The 17,329-nt window shown below is 39.1% G+C and overlaps 1 protein-coding gene across 1 annotated transcript in view; it reads right to left on the bottom strand.

Annotated features, from left to right (window-relative positions):
* Window positions 1–4,393: 4,393 nt before the first annotated feature.
* LOC309879566 (titin-like) overlaps window positions 4,394–17,329 on the bottom strand; it is a 246,514-nt gene continuing 233,578 nt past the window's right edge. Inside the window, exons 286-296 of the mRNA XM_082763383.1 lie at window positions 16,802–17,104; window positions 16,106–16,690; window positions 15,635–15,940; window positions 15,238–15,537; window positions 14,414–14,989; window positions 14,019–14,324; window positions 13,335–13,928; window positions 7,269–13,213; window positions 7,030–7,183; window positions 5,806–6,099; window positions 4,394–5,673 (exon numbers count right to left, since the gene is read on the bottom strand). Of these exons, the coding sequence (XP_082619509.1) occupies window positions 5,375–5,673; window positions 5,806–6,099; window positions 7,030–7,183; window positions 7,269–13,213; window positions 13,335–13,928; window positions 14,019–14,324; window positions 14,414–14,989; window positions 15,238–15,537; window positions 15,635–15,940; window positions 16,106–16,690; window positions 16,802–17,104 (9,662 nt within the window). The 3' untranslated portion in view covers window positions 4,394–5,374. The remainder of the gene's footprint in view (window positions 5,674–5,805; window positions 6,100–7,029; window positions 7,184–7,268; window positions 13,214–13,334; window positions 13,929–14,018; window positions 14,325–14,413; window positions 14,990–15,237; window positions 15,538–15,634; window positions 15,941–16,105; window positions 16,691–16,801; window positions 17,105–17,329) is intronic.

The raw sequence follows: 17,329 nt of genomic DNA, 5'->3' as shown, positions 1-17,329 counted from the left end.
TCTAACATTAGATGATTGGAAATGGAATGCACTTAAATGGCATACCAGCTTGTACTCTATGAAGAATTAAATAGCAGGCACTCAGAATAATTTAGAAATTCATGAATATTTACATTACAATGTTCAGAGCCTAAAACTGAAAATTAATGTTTGTATTTCTTTTCATTTGTTGTATGGAAGTATAGTAAGTAAGCTTACAGTGTCAGCTTGATTTCCTTCCTCCCCCGCCCTGACTGGTGGTCAGATTTTGGAATGCAGGCATTACTGTATCCCAAAACATATATAGATACATTGCAATGCATAATTTTTTTGCATTTAATTTATTTTAAAAATGACATAAGTATTTGTGTTACAGTTAATTTCTCAAACTGTGAACTTAAATTTTGCTCGTTACACCACAATCAGTATAGGTATTGTAGCTGTTGTTACTGCTGGTGCTGCACTTAGCAACTTTTTACAGAGGTATAATACACGAATGGAGGAAACTTCTTTGTCTGAAATCTTTTTTTTTTTTTTTTTTTTTTTTTTTTTTGTCAGGTGATCCTCATTATTCAGCTTTAAAAGAGTTAATGTAAAACATGCCTGTCATTAACATTTCTTTGCTGACTACTTCCAGGGCTGAACCTAAGCATTTCAGATCAACCTCTAGAAGGGAATGTTACTGATTAAAGGGGAGGGGGTGTCGTTGAGTGACCAAAGCCACAGCTGCTATCCTGAAAATATCTGCTGCTTAACACTGAAGACCAAAGGATCATACAGATTATTATTTCACTTACAAAGCTCATCAGATGATTGTAACACCCTTAGAAATGTCACTGTCTCAGAAGGACTCAGCAGCTTAGCAGCTAGTTTAAGCAACGAAATGGTAAGAGATTCAGAAACTAAGCATTCTTCTACCCATACAGCAGAGCAACCTGTTCTTTGTTATTTTGTAGAGGAAGTCACAAGCATGACCAAGTTTACTAGAAAGTGAGCATACTGGGCTCCACTTTATAACATGCTAAAAGAAATGCATTACCATTTTTGTTCCCACTGTGTACAATACTGATTTGAAGGTGCCGTTTAGGAATTTAATTGCTTCAGTTGCCGTTTGAGTAGTTGTTAAGCCTGCATGAGCAATTCAGAATATTGTTTGGCAAGTGAGTGCCATAAGAAAGTAGTCGCACCATTTCCCTGCATTGCTGTCTGGTACCGTCTTTTACTTCAGGACAGGATACTGTAGGTACGTTTGTAGCCATATCCTGACTGTTCTTAAATAGTACTCATATGGGAGAGAGAGCTAAAAGTAAGAGCACAACTGTATTTTATGACTCTGTTTAAAAAACAAGCAAATCAAATACATTATGTTTAAAGAAAAGGGTAAATACATGGCTCCAAGGGTGTTGATTAAGGATGCCAAAGGTAATTCTTCTCAGTTCAAAGCAGGGGTGGGTGAGTCAGGATTTAAGAATGTCACATCCTTTCCTCCATATTCTCTTGAGCTAAATGTTGCTTTGGCTATTTCTGTATCTATCTTCACCTTCTTGGCTGCCTAGACATTTTCTGCGAAGTTTAGATGACAGTTGCAGAAGCAGGGTGCTGTTAACATGGGGCTGACTCATTTTTCTATGCACGATCATTGTGACATGTCATTCTTTGTCTAAATGTCTTCAGACACCAGTGCTAGGATATTCTTGTGAACTTGGTCCTGTAGTGCAATTGGTTTTGTCTTTAAACAGAGCGTCAGCCTGTAAAGTGAAAAAAATCCCAGTATTCTACCTGAATAGAGTAGGCAAATAATTTCAAATGTTCATGCTTCATTTTATGTATTTATTTTTATTCAGAGACTGCTTAATCTCTTGTCTGAGAATTGTTTTTGGATGTCTTCTATGAAACTGAAGAAGAATGAAGCTTTATGTTGTGACTTTATCAATGTCACCTCTACATTAGCTTTCATTTAGCAGTCATATAAAAAACAATGGCTCAGCAGGTTGGCATGTAGAATTATCTATTAAAATTGTACTCCAGCAAATCCTGTAAGTGCTTTAAATCCTATTTTTAGGCGCAGGAGTGACTCATCAGCTTAAAGTTAGGTGTGCTTGTTTAAGTACCATGCAGAGTTGAGGCAGCGTTACAGACAAGAAACTTGCTTATGCTGCCACACCAGAATGTTTTCCACTTGATCATGGAAATGTGTCGAGATTCAGTAGAGGACTCAGTAGAGGATTTCAGTGAAGACTGAATTTTCAATAGCATTTGTGGAATAGAATCCATGCTTAAGTCTGGAGTGTTTTTTTTTTCTTTTTTTTTTTCTTTTTTTTTTTTGTGTGTGTGCGTGTGTGACTATTACTTTCTGCTAAGACTACTGGCTTAGTCCATTTCTAGTGGTAATATTGTCAGATATAGGTACATACAAGTTGCTGAAACAAGGCTGGTTGGCTGTACCTGTGTTATCTTTGTGCATTGTTTTGAAAATTATTTTTTAATACCTGTAAGGGAATTAGAATGAGATGGCTTCTTGAACTTGAAAATGTCTGGATCTTGTCCTGACACAAAACTTAGCTTCTGAAATCTGTATTTTGACTTTAGATCTTGTTTCATCTCCATTTATTAGCCAGAGAGCAGCTCACTTTGTCTCTGGCTTTGTGACTTTAACACTATCCATGTGATGCCAAGCTTGCACCATGGACGATTTCAGCCCTGTATTGCATTAAGCTAAGATACCCTCTTGAGAAGCAAGTCTGTTTTCCCAGCTGGTGAATGGTGCTAGATCTTGTGTTTCTGTTAACCTAGGTAGGCTGATTAACATGGGGCTTGGGGGTGTTAAGCCTCTCACTGTACACTGCACAGTGTAAGTCCCCAGCTATGACAACATATATAGGAACGTTTCATACTTTGGCTAAAACATGTTCTCTTGCTCTTGGTAGGTTTACAGTGGTAGGAGTGCTGCAGTAGATGATTTTGAGGGCATTTTAACTTAAGCTGTGGCTTCAAATAGTGATTTTATTTATTTATTTTTAAGTACCTTAAAATTATTAAATACAAGCAGCTTTATGTTTAAATTGCCCTCTCAAATTCTATTACTATAAAATTTTCTTCAGAATTGATTTATAACTGTACTAGCTTCTCTGTGGTGGCCATTTGAAATGCGTTAACAACAAGGAAGATAAATGTCAGGTGAATGCTGCCTCCCCCCCCCCAGCCCTAGGGGTGGAACTGCCCTGCCTGGTAAGAGTGTAGAGTAGCAAGGACCAGGGAGGAGAGGTGGTGGATTTAGTAACAGCTTGGTACTTTGTTCTCAATACAGGGTTTGTCTCATCTAAGTTTAAAACTGCTTTACATTGGTGCTCGATGAAGTAATTAAGGTTTTCTGTTATTTGTTGTCTGTCTGTTACATGATACATAAAAAAATGTATTATTTGGATAGCTAATGGTTGATAGTATATAGGCTTATAGGAAAGAAAAAAGAATCGGTCTGTTTCTCTAGTGTGTCTTTTTAGGATAAGCTTTTAAACATACGACCTGTGTTCACTGCTTTTGACAAACTTGGGATCTTTCTTTTTAGCAGTATTTTTTTATGCTGGGAGTCATAATATACGGTGTTGCCAAACTCTTCTGCACCACTTACGAGACTTCTACAGGCTCTGAAGCAGTGTTGCATCACTCTGAGTTTTTGCTCTCAAGCTCTTTCTGCTGATCAGAGTGAATTCTAGAAGCAGAATTGCTCTTTTGAACTTGATAGTCTTTTCCCATAACCAAAACTGTGACCTGCCTGTATGAGATTTGTGATTTTCTCCCTCTGCCCCAGAATGTAAAAGCTCTGCTCCCCATAGGTGCGTCAGCTGATTTGAAGGGTGAAGAGCTGATAGGGTACAGACCCTTAATGACCCACAGCAGGTGAGAACTTTTAGGTCCAAGCAATTAGTCAATGGTCAACTAGTCTACACTAGCTGCAGCTGGCAAAAAGAGGAGCCAATAGCTGGGTTTCCTGGAGGCAGTTTTTAAACTGCTTCCAGCAGAGACCAGCTATTAAGAAAAGAGATTACTAATGTTTCCATATAGGGCATAGTGGAAGGCCTGGAAATGCACTCAACAGAGACATAATAAAAACAGCATAATGCTGCATAATTCTAAAATAAAAACATAAAACAGCATAATTCTAGCAAGTGCTAGAATTTATCCTTAGTGAAGAACCCACGAAAAATTATTTATTTATTTATTTATTTATTTTTGTTAGTCCTCTATAGTAGTCTGATGGCCAGGATGTTTCTGGTAGATGGGTAAATTTTCAACAGTTACCCAGCTTACAGTGGGGAATCGCAGTTCTACCCGGACTTTTCTTTCAATGACTCTGTAGTATAGTACATGAACTATAAAAGCAGAGCACAATAAATAAATAACAAGGAATCACACATTTTAAGGTGCAGATAGCATGCTTTATTTCAAATTAACAATTCTATCTCAAGGAGGCTCAACAACTAACAAATTTATTACTACATTAGGAGAACTAAAGCAAATTGAAGTGCAGGGCAATATTTGATGTTGTAACAACAGTTTGTTTTCAAACTGTGGCTCATTGCTTAGTTGCCTGGAAGTGACTACTAGGTATCTAATACTACCACACAATCACTGCACCCTATGAACCTCCGAGTGTTGGTACTGCTGCTGCACTTGAGTACCTCAATAGCTTTGTTGATTAAGGGGATGGCCAGGTGATGTTACTTTTTAAAGCTATTCAGGCAGTCAGTGTGTCAGAAACAGTACCCAAACAGTGGGTGAACAAAGTGTTGGCCGCTTGCACTTTGTCCAAAAATTGTCAGTCAGGCATGGAAAGTATGACATAATCAGATAAAACGTAAAACATTAAAGCAATGCTTACAGGAGGGTAATTGCAAACATCACTAATGCCTTACATTTCTGATTCAACATAAATATTTGTGCACATATGAAATACAATGCACAGTATCATCTCTTAGGTGTAGGTAATCTTCAACAGGGAGCCTCTCTACCTGTTGAGGCATTCTTAGACATCAACAATGAGTTGAGGCACAAAAATTAGTTAAATGTTGAGCAGGGTAGTCGTTTGCTAGGAAACTTTCTCCTACCAACTGTTAATTTCAAAAGTTACATTTCAAAATGTCATAAAATAAATGGTACAAAACTTCATAACCGTTAACTTCGGCTATATACAGTATGTACATGTCAGTGAAAAAAAGTGTTTAAAATTCTTAGGTCAATAATGACTATAAGTCATAATGTATAGCTCTGGACTTTGTCTCATTCAGGTAGGTACAAAAATATTTTTTTTTTTTTTTAATATTTACAGATCAGGTATTTCAGTCCATATATTAATCACTTGTAAAAAGACAAGTGTAAATAATACAGATCAAGCTCTCTAAATTGATCGAATATTAATATTCACAGTGGCAGAATCGGTACCAAATTCATTTCCTAAATTTAGGGTATAAAGTCCACCATCATTCTTCTGGACGTCCATGATGATCAAGGTGGTTAGATCTTCGCTGGTTTCAATGTGGAATCTGCCTTGCTGGTCCTGACTGGTAATTTTTCTCCCTCTGCAGTACCATGTTATTTCAGGAGCAGGTTCACCCGAAAAGGCACAAGATACTGTGAGAACTTTTCCTTCATCAATACTTATATCAGATGGGAGAGCTTCAATTTTGGGTGGTATTCCTTTACAAAACAGGAGAAGAAATATCAAGTTAGTCTGTTTCTACTAAGCCCTTTTGACATGCAGCAGGTTTACTCTAAGAACTACTTCAGGATATTCAAAGCACTAACTCTACCAATAATTGTATTGCTCACCTCTCAGACCTGATTTAAGCATCTTACTAGTTGAACTTTCCAGTTGAGCCACACTAGATTTCCCCATAATACTGCTGGAGCTCATCTCTACAAAGGATTCTTTCATGGAGGACATGCTTTTGGCAGACATGCTCGCAAATTTCATTTCAGTCATGCTGCTACTGCTGAAACTGCTGAATGAAGCCTCTTGTTTAGAAGAAGCCATTTGAAATGACTGAGAAGAAAAACTTTCGTGCATGCTTGCGTCGCCACTTGTCTTCAATACTACCTCTTTTGGAGGTTCTTCAATTAGAGCTGGGAGCATCGCAAACATAGAAGAAAAACCAATAACATCGCATTAACTAAAGAAGTCATGCAGTCTATATGGTTAATTTCAGAGAAATGAAGAGTGCATTGTTTGCTTTCAATAGAAAACTGCAGTGGAGAATAAAATGCTTTACAATCATTTGATTAAAGATGTCCAAGTTACAAACGCTAATTTGTAAATGAAACAAGTAGGAAACAGAACTGTTACTAGTATGTATGAGCTTGAAGAAAAAACATACTTAAGAAGAAATAGGTCATCACATAGCATTTCCTATTAGAGCTATTATTAGAATTTGACATCGAGAAATTGTGTGTTCAGTTCATATTTGTAGAAGTTGTGAAACATTTTCAAGTTCTCACAAGTATGGTATTGTGAGTTCTATACTTCACTGCACTGTTTTGTAACTATCAAAGAAAGCAGAAGAGATCGGTCACTGCAGCTTTCCTTTAAGAACAAGCACATTCATCCAAGCAAACTACAGTAACCTGTTGGTGCTAGAAATGGCGATGTCCCTGTACAGACAGTAAAATCCTAAACCTGGTTCAGTTATGGATAAGTTACTGTAATAGTTTTTAAATGCAGAATTACTTTACCAAAACAGATTCTGGTTAGCAATTGAGAAAAGAGTACTTGCCAGACCAAGGTCTTAGTAACAGGGTAATTCCTAGACGGAATGTTCACTGCTTTCTGTTAACACTCACCTATTGATGTAATGGAGCATCTGTGTGCTCTGTGGGAAGATTTCTAATGCTGTTTTAGTTTTGTAGACATATAAATATATAAAATAAATAGAAACTTGTTAAACTACCTGTATCAACTTTATCGGAGTATTTTTTTAATCAAAAATCGTTTTAGTAGATGCACCACAGCAAAAAGTCCTGATTAGTCTGAACACAAGACCCAGAGAACAAACTTACGGAGTACAGTCAAAGATGCTGTAGCAGAGCACTGCCCATGGTAATTTTTAGCTTTGACTGTGTATTTTCCAGTGTCACTCACTGCAGCATTTTGAATCTGAAGAGAATATATGTTTTTAGAGCGAGTTACTCTGATGTGTGATGAAACAGCAATCTGAGGAGGGAAAAAAATGTTTCATTAAGATCAGATTTATGAAGAATTCTAATTTTTCAAGTAAATACCTTAAGCAAATACTTACAGGTTGATTATTCTTAAACCACTCAATTTCAGGAGAAGGATCCCCAGAAACTTCACAGGTGAACAATACATCTTGCCCTTCATTGACATTTTGAGACTTAGGTTGCATGATAAATGCTGGTTCATTTGAGCGCTCTTTAGAAAAGGTAAGAATGTACTGGCATTTAATAATTCCCTCATCAGTTTTACCTTCACAGGTGAGTATACCTTCATCTTTATTGCTAGCCTTCTTGATAGTTAGTGTGTGATCACTTCCAGAAACACCATATCTGTAATCATCTGAATTTCTTAGCTCCATTCCATTCAGCACCCATTTTACTTCACAGGCACCAGGAATGCTGGCTTTCAAAGTCACTTTTTGTCCTTCAGACACTGTCATTTGAGTTGAAGCTCTAATTTCTGCTTTCAATTCTTTGACATCTTCAGTAACAATTGACTTTTTAATGACTTCTTGAACTGCTTTTTCTTCAGTTGCCACTGATGATTTCTTCTGGGTAGAAACTGTAAGTACTTCATCTTCTTTCTGAACTGATTTACGAGTTTCAGATGATACCCCTCTTATCTGGGAATGGATATTTTTAAATACTTGTCCAGTAAACTGGAAGTTAGTTTTTGAAACGCCTCCTTCCCCAGTAATTTCACAGGTGTATTCTCCTTTATCAGATTCCATGAGGTCATGGATTTTGAGCTCATAGGTGCCATCTGCTGCGTAATGAAACTTGAAATGATGGTCTTCTTTCAGTTTTTTGCCATCCTTATACCAAGCCACTTCTCTGACAGTTAAAACACTGCTTTCAACGGCACAGGACAACTTTACCTTATCTCCAAGAGTTTCTGCTTTCAGCTGCTGTTTTATCTTTGGAGGAGAAGCAGTTGGTAATTGTACTTTCTCTGTTGGTACTGTTTTGTCTGCAGGTGGTGACTTTGCTTTTGGAGGGCTACTGATGGGTTCGGGAGATTTCACTCGTTTTGGAGACTTAACTGGTTCCGGAGACTTTACACGGGGCTCAGGAGATTTGATTCTTGGAGGTGATGTAATTGTTTTTTCAGGAACTTTTGCTCTTTGAATGGTCAAAGTAAAGTGTGCTTCCTGTCTTCCTTCTGAGTTTTCCACCACAACAGTATAACTCCCCTCATCTGACATCTGGACCAAGGAAATTTCAAAAGTAGACTTGTACTGTGTGCGTGTTACTTGGAAGCGCCTTGAAGAAACAATAGGTTGACCTGCACGGAACCATGTTATTGTTGGTGCTGGTTCACCATCAACGTCACAGGAAAATCTTGCAGTCTCCCCTTCAGAAACTGTGATTGATCGTGGTTTTGTAAGGATTGTTGCTGGCAGAGTGCTTTTAAATGCTTTGTGTACAGTCCTTTCTTCCAGTGATTTTTCTTCTGCTGCAGTGATTTTTTCTTCAGAAGAAGCATAGTGTTCATATGATGAAAGTGATTCTCTTGTTGCTGATATCTCTGACTTGACCTCTCTTACTGAAGAACTTGCTTCTGTAGCAGATGCTTTCTTGAATGAGGAGACTGCATATGCCTCTGTTTTTGTCAGGTCAGGTAAAATTGATCTTGGTACTTCTTCATCTCTCCGCTGGGAAGAGTATGTAGTGTAGTCTCCTCCAGTAACATCTAATGTTGCATAATCAGAACATTCTCCTTTGTAATTTGTGCATACCGCCCGGTATGTTCCACTATCGTCAATATGGCAGTCAAGAATCTCCAGAGTTAATACCCCACTGGTATTAGTGAAATGTATCTTGCTGCTCTCTTGCAGCTCAATACCATTGTGGTACCACTTCACTTCAGCAGTTGGTTTTGACTGGACATTCAGAATGAACCGGGTATTATGGCCACACGGCACCCGATGTGAGCGCATTCTCAGGGTGATGCGGGGAGCATGGTCAAGTGTGAAAGGCTGTTGAGTTAGAACTTCATATTTCCTTTCCATAGTTTTCTGAGTTTTCAAAGCAGATTTCATGGACTCATATCGAGAAAATATATCAAATCTTGCCATCCTCTCAAACCGAGAGAGTGATCTTTCACTAGAAACTGGGCTAGGTGAGCGAGGTCGAGTTCTCTCTGGTGTTGGGGATCTTCTCTCACTTTCTTCAGGAGGCCGTGAGCGGGGCCTAATTAATTCAGATACAGGGCGCATCAACTCAATGTAAGTTGGAGAAAGAGATCTTCTTCGTCGTAGTAATCTAGAGGGAGGTGAAAATTCCCTGTGAACATGTTGCACCATTTCTATTTCTTCTTCTTCTTCTGATGTGATCTCAGTTATTTCTCTTTCCCTCCTTCTCCTAAGTCTGCTCTTTTCCTCTTCTGCCATATATTCCAACTCACTCTTGTACTCAGACAGTCGTTGAGCAGTGCCAACTGGACGAAGCAGTTCTTCATCCTCTCTTTCATCCATTATTCTTTGTTTTTGTTTTGGTGGTCTGTAGGCAGCCCTGTCATGCCGCTGACGAAGCTCTGCATAGCTTGCACTGGTTTCAGCTTTAACTGGAATGTGATAGCTTGAATACCTCATCTCTCTTTTTCTTTCTTCCTCTGAACTGACCTGTGCTCCCGCAGTAGAATACCGAAGTGCAGACAATTCAAAGCGTGGGGGGCTCCTACTTGGTGGGGAAGCAGAAAAGCCTAACTCAAGCTCTTCTTCAAGGCGCAGTCTTTCCTCTTCAGTTCTCTTCATGGCTAAATAGTCATCAATTGGCAGGAGTAATTCCTCATCAGACAAGTCACCAAGTGATCGCCTCCTTGGTCTATAATAAAATTCATAATCTGGAGATGGGGTACGCCTACGTGCTGGTCTCACAGTTTCAAGATCATCTTGTGTTAGCTTTGGTATGCGCCATTTAGGTTTATACTGATCAGAAATGCGTGGCAGTGGCATCACGTAGAACTGTTCCCACCTGGAAAGACGTATGCGTTTCTGGCGTTTCTGAACAGTTCTCTCAAGTTTTCCTGGCATTTCATACTGGTCTCGCAGCCTCTTGTACCACTTCATATCTGACAGAGGCACAAAGTGTTTAATGTTCTGATCTTCTTCAATAGTAGTGCGCACATGTTTGCGAGGCTCTGGGACCTCGTATGGCATACGAAGTTTTCTTTCTTCCTTCTTCTCCTCTTTCTTAATTTCATATTCACCTTTGACAGTCTTAGTGCTGACAGCTGGTTTGTATAAGATAGCAGCTTCTCTGAGAGCCTCTTGTGCTGTTTGTGTCAATGGAACAGGTTCAACCCCAGAAAGGATTTCTGCCATTCTTAAGGTTTTGTCAATTTGCCTCTGTACATGCTTCTCCCGCTCTTCTTCAGTCTTGTACTCACGTTTGACATATTTCAAGCGTTCAACTTTTAGATAAGCTTGACAGCTTGTAGATCCAGCACTGTTTGTAGCAGTAACTCTATAATAACCGCTGTCTTCTGGTAAAGTATCTCTGATGTGCAAAGCATAGTAATCTAAACCTTCATGAATTATATCGAAGTTAGGGCCAAAGGATAGAGGTTGACCATCTTTCTCCCATGTCAGTGTTGGTTTTGGTACACCAGATACCCTGATCTCAAAACTGACATTTTGGCCTTCTTGACATTCAGCATTTGCCAGCAGTCTTTTAAACATCGGCCTTAGTGTAGCATCTGCTGGAGGTGGATGTGGAATTACAGTCAGCTTAGCTTTGCAGCTGTCTTCCCCATATTTATTGCGTGCCACAATACTATATTCAGCATCATCCTCTTCAGTGACTTTATTGATGACAAGTTGGTAAAGACCCTTGTCTGATTCAAAAGTATACTTCTTATCATCATCACCAGGTTTGATTTTCTGGCCTGATTTGAACCATGTTACACGAGGTTCTGGATGGACTGTTATAGTTACACCAAACCTGACATTTTCTCCAATGTATGCGGTGCGATTATACAAAGGCAGAGTAAATTCTGGTGGACGCTCTAGTAGTCTCATTGTATCAACCCGGCGTTTCACTTTCCTAATAGTTCTACATCTGTAGTGCTCAGAAATTTCTCTCACACCTTTAACAAAAAGTTCTGCATAAGAGCTGTCTTCACCATAGTCATTTACAACCTTGCATCTGTAGGTCCCATCATCTGATTTAGAAACATCTTTGACATACATGGTTGCCACACCTTCTTCATATTTGATTTCATATTTCTCATTGCTTTCTAATTGCCTCATACCAAAGTACCAGGTGACTTGTGTGGACTGATCATAGTTTTCAATCCTACATACATATTTGGCATGCCCTCCCTCTTCTGCAACACTATGGTTTATCTGCCCAGCAATAGGACCAATGTCTATTGGCGCAACTTTAACTTTAGCCACTGTTACACCTTTCTGAGATCTAATTGCACCTCCACAGGAAATGCGGGCTACTGACACAACTGTGTTCCACTCCTTCTTTACTAGAGATTGGTAGTAACGCCTGTGTCTTAAGGTCTTGATGGCTTTAGTACTGGTCTTTTCTGTTTGCTGTTTTAGCCACACATGGTTAAGTGCTTCAGCAGCTGTCATCCGAGCTTTTCTTTCCTTTACTAGTAGGCGATCAATGAAGTCCATGGCCTCAATGCTTATATCTTTGAATGCTTCATCATCAAAGCTGTATTCAGCATTTAGAATATTTTCAATAACTTGTTGGTTTGTTTCAGCAATGAAAGGATTAATGCCACTGAGAAGTATATATGTTAGAGCACCAACTGACCACATGTCAGTCGCTGTGCTGACCAAATCATGATGATGTACTTCGGGTGCATAATATTCAGGAGAAGTGAACTGAAGTCTAAAGCTGTCTCCAGGCTTCAATTGTCTGGCTTGACCAAATTCAACAATTTTAATTACTGAGCTTCTTCTTGTGAAGTAAATAATATTGTCTGGTCTGATATCAAAATGTCCAATGCTGTGGCGATGTAAAAATTCTAGTGCATCACAGACCTGCCGTACATAACTCACTATTTCTCTTTCATTCAGTTCAAATGAAGCGGTGCTGATTCTTTCAAAGATGTCAACTCCAGATATAAATTCAAAGATCATGACCAATTCTTCCAGGCTCTCAAATGATTCATGAAGATATAGGATATTTCGGTGCCTAGAAATGTTTAGAATGGAAATTTCTTTCTTTACCAAAACTTGGTCAGCACCTTTTACTTTGACAAACTTAGCCAGGTAAGTCTTTTTTGAAACTGCCTCAACACAGCGGTGTGTAATGCCAAACTGCCCACGTCCAAGCTCTTCTGCAATCATGTATTTGTCATAGAGTTCCTTTGTAGAATAGTGAGCTGCTTTAACTGTGGTGACTTCTCTGGTTTCATCAACTTCTTCATCATAGTTCATTATTCTGGTCTTATCTTCCTTTGTTATAATTGGTTCAGTAGGTTCAGAGGGCTGGCTTTGGCCAAACTTGTTTTCTGCAATTACACGGAACTGGTAGGTGGTCTTGCCAAACAGGTTCACCACTGTGTATCGTGTATCACGAGCTTGTGCAACACGAATCCATCTCTCTGCTGTTGTAGCACGTTTCTCAATAATGTAGTTTATGATTCTGCTTCCTCCATCTGTAGCTGGTTCATTCCAGGTTAAGTTAACTGAATCCCTTGAGACGTCAGTTACCTTCAGACCTCTTGGTGGGTCAGGCACATCAGCCACATCTAATTCAACTGTTTTTTGATCAATTCCAAATCTGTTTTTGGCACAAACAATGTAAAACCCTGCATCTTTTCTGTCAACACCATTTGGGAAAACAAGAGATGTGAATGATCGTGTAACAATAACTTGGTAATGTCCATTAGTGTCAATGAGATCTTGTCCCTTCTGCCATGTGATCACGGGGTGTGGCTTGCCACTGAATGGAATCTTGATGCTCACTATTTCTCCTCGGAGGGCATGAACAGCTCCCATGCCTTCCAGGTTCTTGGGCAAGTGAATCTTTGCAGGAACTGGAAAGGAAAGAGGAAGGAAAAAACAACACTTGAGCAAACACACCTGAAAAGAGCACCAATAATCTAAATATTCAAAACTTAAAAATAATTGATCTTGGGAATAAAGATCCTTCATTACCTTCAACATCTAAAGAGGCAGTGCCAGACACAGATCCTCCTTGGTTGGTAGCTCTAACTTGATATACTGTGGCATCATCATCCGTTACGTTAGTTATGACCAGCTGGTGATATCCACCCTTGAATTCCTGTATTTTGATCTTTTCACCATCTGGCATGATTTCCTTGCCCTGCCTGTACCACTTGACAATTGGTTTAGGATGACCAGTGACTTTGCAGACAAACGTGGCGTTAGCTTGAAATTTCACATTCAGATTTCTTAGTTCTTCTTTGAAATGTGGTGCTTGAATTGGTACATCAGATTTTGGAATGACTGGTTGTGATACCTCACTCCACTCGCTTTCACCACCTAGATTTTCACATTTTACACGGAACTCATACTCAAGACCTTCAATAAGATCTTTCACAGAATAGACGGTTTCACGAATTTCATCTGTTGTGACAGAAATCCACTTGTTTTGTTTTTTCTCACGCTTCTCGAGATAGTAAGTTCTAATCTTTGCCCCTCCATCACTTGCAGGTGGCTTCCATGAGACAACACAAGAATCCTTTGTGACAGCACTTGCTACTGGCTGACCAGGTTGTCCTGGTTTTTCTATAAAGAATAAAACAATTCAAAGATTAAGTGAGCTTGCCTTAGTAATTATAGGGATATACACAACTGGATATTTTGGTGTTCACTTACCAAATGGAGGCTTCATAACAACAACTGATGAGACCTCCAGTGCTTCACTAATGCCATATGTATTCTGAGCAGAAACACGGAAATAATAGCCTGCATTTTCAGTTAGGTTAACAATTCTACAGGTTGTGCCTGAAATGCTTGAAGAAACAAGTTGCCATTCAGTTCCTTCCTTGGCTTCACGTTTCTCTATGATGTAGTTTGTTATCATAGCACCTCCATCATCCTCTGGTGGTTTCCAGCTAATCACCACAGAGTTCTTCAGTATAGACTCTATAACGATAGGTCCTACTGGTTTATCTGGCTTATCTGTAAAAGAAAAAAGCAGCATATTTTCAATTCTTTTGCCAGTTAATATTTCATAAAATATTCCAGAAAAATACTGAACATAAAATTACCTTGTATTTCCACATTAAGTACAGTGTCAACTGTTCCAAACGTGTTACTGAGTTGCACTTTGTACTTCCCAGCATGAGTCTTGTGTTGAACATTCTTAATAGCAAGATGAGTATAATGTTCTGTGTTCTCAATAGTAACTGTTTCTGATCCTCTCAGAGGTTTGTTGCCATGGAACCAAGTTATTGCTGGTACTGGTCGGCCAATATACACAACGTGAAGGCGGAGGGTGCCACCTGCACCTGCATAGTATTTCTCTTTCAATGGAAAGCCTGGGTGGAACTGAGGAGGAGCCTGCAATAATAGCTTGCCACTAGTTTCAATTTCTCCGACATCATTGGTAGCCATACAAGTGTAGAGACCTTCATCCTCTTGTTCATCTGTTATTACTGTTAGTGTATGGTTGCGTCCATCAGATGACATTTTATATTTTCGGCTTTGCAGCAGCTCTTTGCCAAAGCGATACCATTTAATATCAGGAAGAGGTCTCCCAACAATCTGGCATGTCAGTTGAGCTGCTTCACCCAGTTTAGTTGTAACATCCTGCATTTCTTTTCTTATGGCAGGTGCTTCTCCAGCTAAAAGAAAGAAAAGTAAAAAAATAATGAAGATGAAATGTTCCTCTATTACTATGGTACTGGAATTTAATCTTTATTTAAAATTGTGCCTCTTATATCTGAATGACTGGGCTGTGCTGTAGGACAGTCATGTTGGCAAATAACGTGTAAAGCAAACAGCATATTAAATGCAGCACCATGGTTTATGAAACACAACATGGCAATATCACAGTAAATATTACTTTTTTTTTTTTTTTTTTTTTGCTTACATGTTAGTTTAGTTTTCACGGCCATAGCAGTCCTTCGAGGTCTACTGAGCCCAGTCTGGTTTTCTGCAAAAACACGGAATTCATATTCTGTGGCCTCTAGTAAACCTCCTACTGTAAACTGTCTGTCCTTGATCCGTTCTTTATTGCATTTTTTCCAGGTGCTTTCTCCGGACTGTCGATACTCAACCCAATAGCCAAGGATTTCTTTGCCACCATCACTTTCAGGTCGTTCCCATTCTAATGTAATGCTGTCTTTAAATATAGAAGTGATCTCAATTTCTCCAGGTTGGCTTGGTTTATCTGAAAATTGCAGTATATACAGAAGTTAAATTCCTTTTTGAATGTCACTAAATTGCTATACACAAGCAATTAATTGTTAATGCAAACATTTTCTTACCAAATGGATCCTTGCAAACTACTGGTTCAGAAGCAGGACTTGCTTCACTTTCACCAATATCATTTTGAGCAATGACACGGAACTGATATTCCGCATCTGGAACAAGTCCTGTGACCGTGTACATTGTAGTGGTGATCTGTGTTTTGTTATGCCGGACCCATTTTTCTGTAGATGTTTCTTTACGTTCAATGTAGTAGCCGGTTACACGAGAACCACCGTCATCTTTAGGTCTGGACCAGGACAAGTTAACAGAACTCTTTGTGACATCAAGTACCTCAGGTGGGTTGTTTGGAGGCTCTGGAGGATCTGTTAATAATGATGACAACAAAAGTAATGATAGCATTATAATATATATATAATAATAATGATAGCATTAAAACATTTGCATAGACTATGGCACTTTTAGAACCATACTGTAGTAAGCAAACAGTAGTAAAAAATATATTCTAAAAATATAAAATGGGGACTTACTTAGAGGTGTCTTTGGTATGGCTGGTTCTTCAGATTTGAGAGATTTGCTAATACCAAAATGGTTTTCTGCAGAAACACGGAAATGATACTCCACATTTTCTTTCAGCCCTTTCACTACTAATGAAGTCCCTTTTACTCTAGAGTCAACAGTGTACCAGGCAGTCTTTGGTACTTCTCGTCTCTCAACAATATAACCTAGTATATCTGCACCACCATCATCTGTAGGAGGTCTCCAGCTTACTCTGACAGAACGAGCTTGTATATCATCATACTCAAGTGGTCCTTCTGGTGGATTTGGTATGCCAATCACTCTGACTTTAATATACACAGCTTTTTTGCCACACTTATTTTCAAGTGCCAGATCATAGGTGCCGGAATCTTCTCTTTCTGCATCTTTGATCACGAGTTCTGTGTGAGTGTCAGAAGTTGCAATCATGGCCCTCTTGCTGATGTCATGTCCTTCTTTTGTCCATTTGCATATTGGGATGGGCTTACCCTTAATGGGTATTGTAAGCCTGATAACTCCACCTTGTCTCACCATAAGACCTTCCTGGTATTTTTCATCAAGTTCATAGTCAGGATATTCTGAAAGAAAATTAACATGTCATGCTATGTCTGTTTAACAGATAATATGCCTTCTTTAGGCAAATAGGTCTTTAGGACAGCTTTCAATGGGAGTTAAGACAAGTGTCTTACCAAGCATTTCTGTTATTTTGACTGTTCCTGGCACTTCAGCAGGTTCTCCTGGCCCACCAGCATTACAGGCTAGCACACGGAATCTGTACTCTGCGCCTTGGGGGAGATGTGTCAAGGTATATTCACGAATCTTGGTTGGAGTAGTATTGCATTTGGTCCATTCAAATTGATCAACCTTCTGCATCTCAATTAAGTAGCCAGTAACTTTAGAACCACCTTCATCTTCTGGTGGACTCCAAGCCAGGGAGACAGATGTTCTTGTAGTATCAGTGACTCTTGGATTCTGAGGTTTACCTGGAGGTGCTGGAAGAGAAGATGAGATTGGGGGGTTGGGGGAAGAGGCTCAGTGAGAATTTTTTTAATGAACATTTAAAAAACATAACAAATGCTAACTTCTAGCATATGATCTGTATTAAGTCATAATAGGATTTATATAGGGCAACTTGGAATGAAAGATTTTCACTAATGTTTTCCTTGGTTTCCTCCAGTCATTCATTTTCATAGCCAGATAAATTTCCAAATTACAAA

Source organism: Aythya marila, assembly GCF_965140915.1.
Source record: "Aythya marila genome assembly, chromosome: 6".
Classification (NCBI taxonomy): Eukaryota; Metazoa; Chordata; class Aves; order Anseriformes; family Anatidae; genus Aythya; species Aythya marila.
This window is presented reverse-complemented; position numbering and strand designations above follow the sequence as displayed.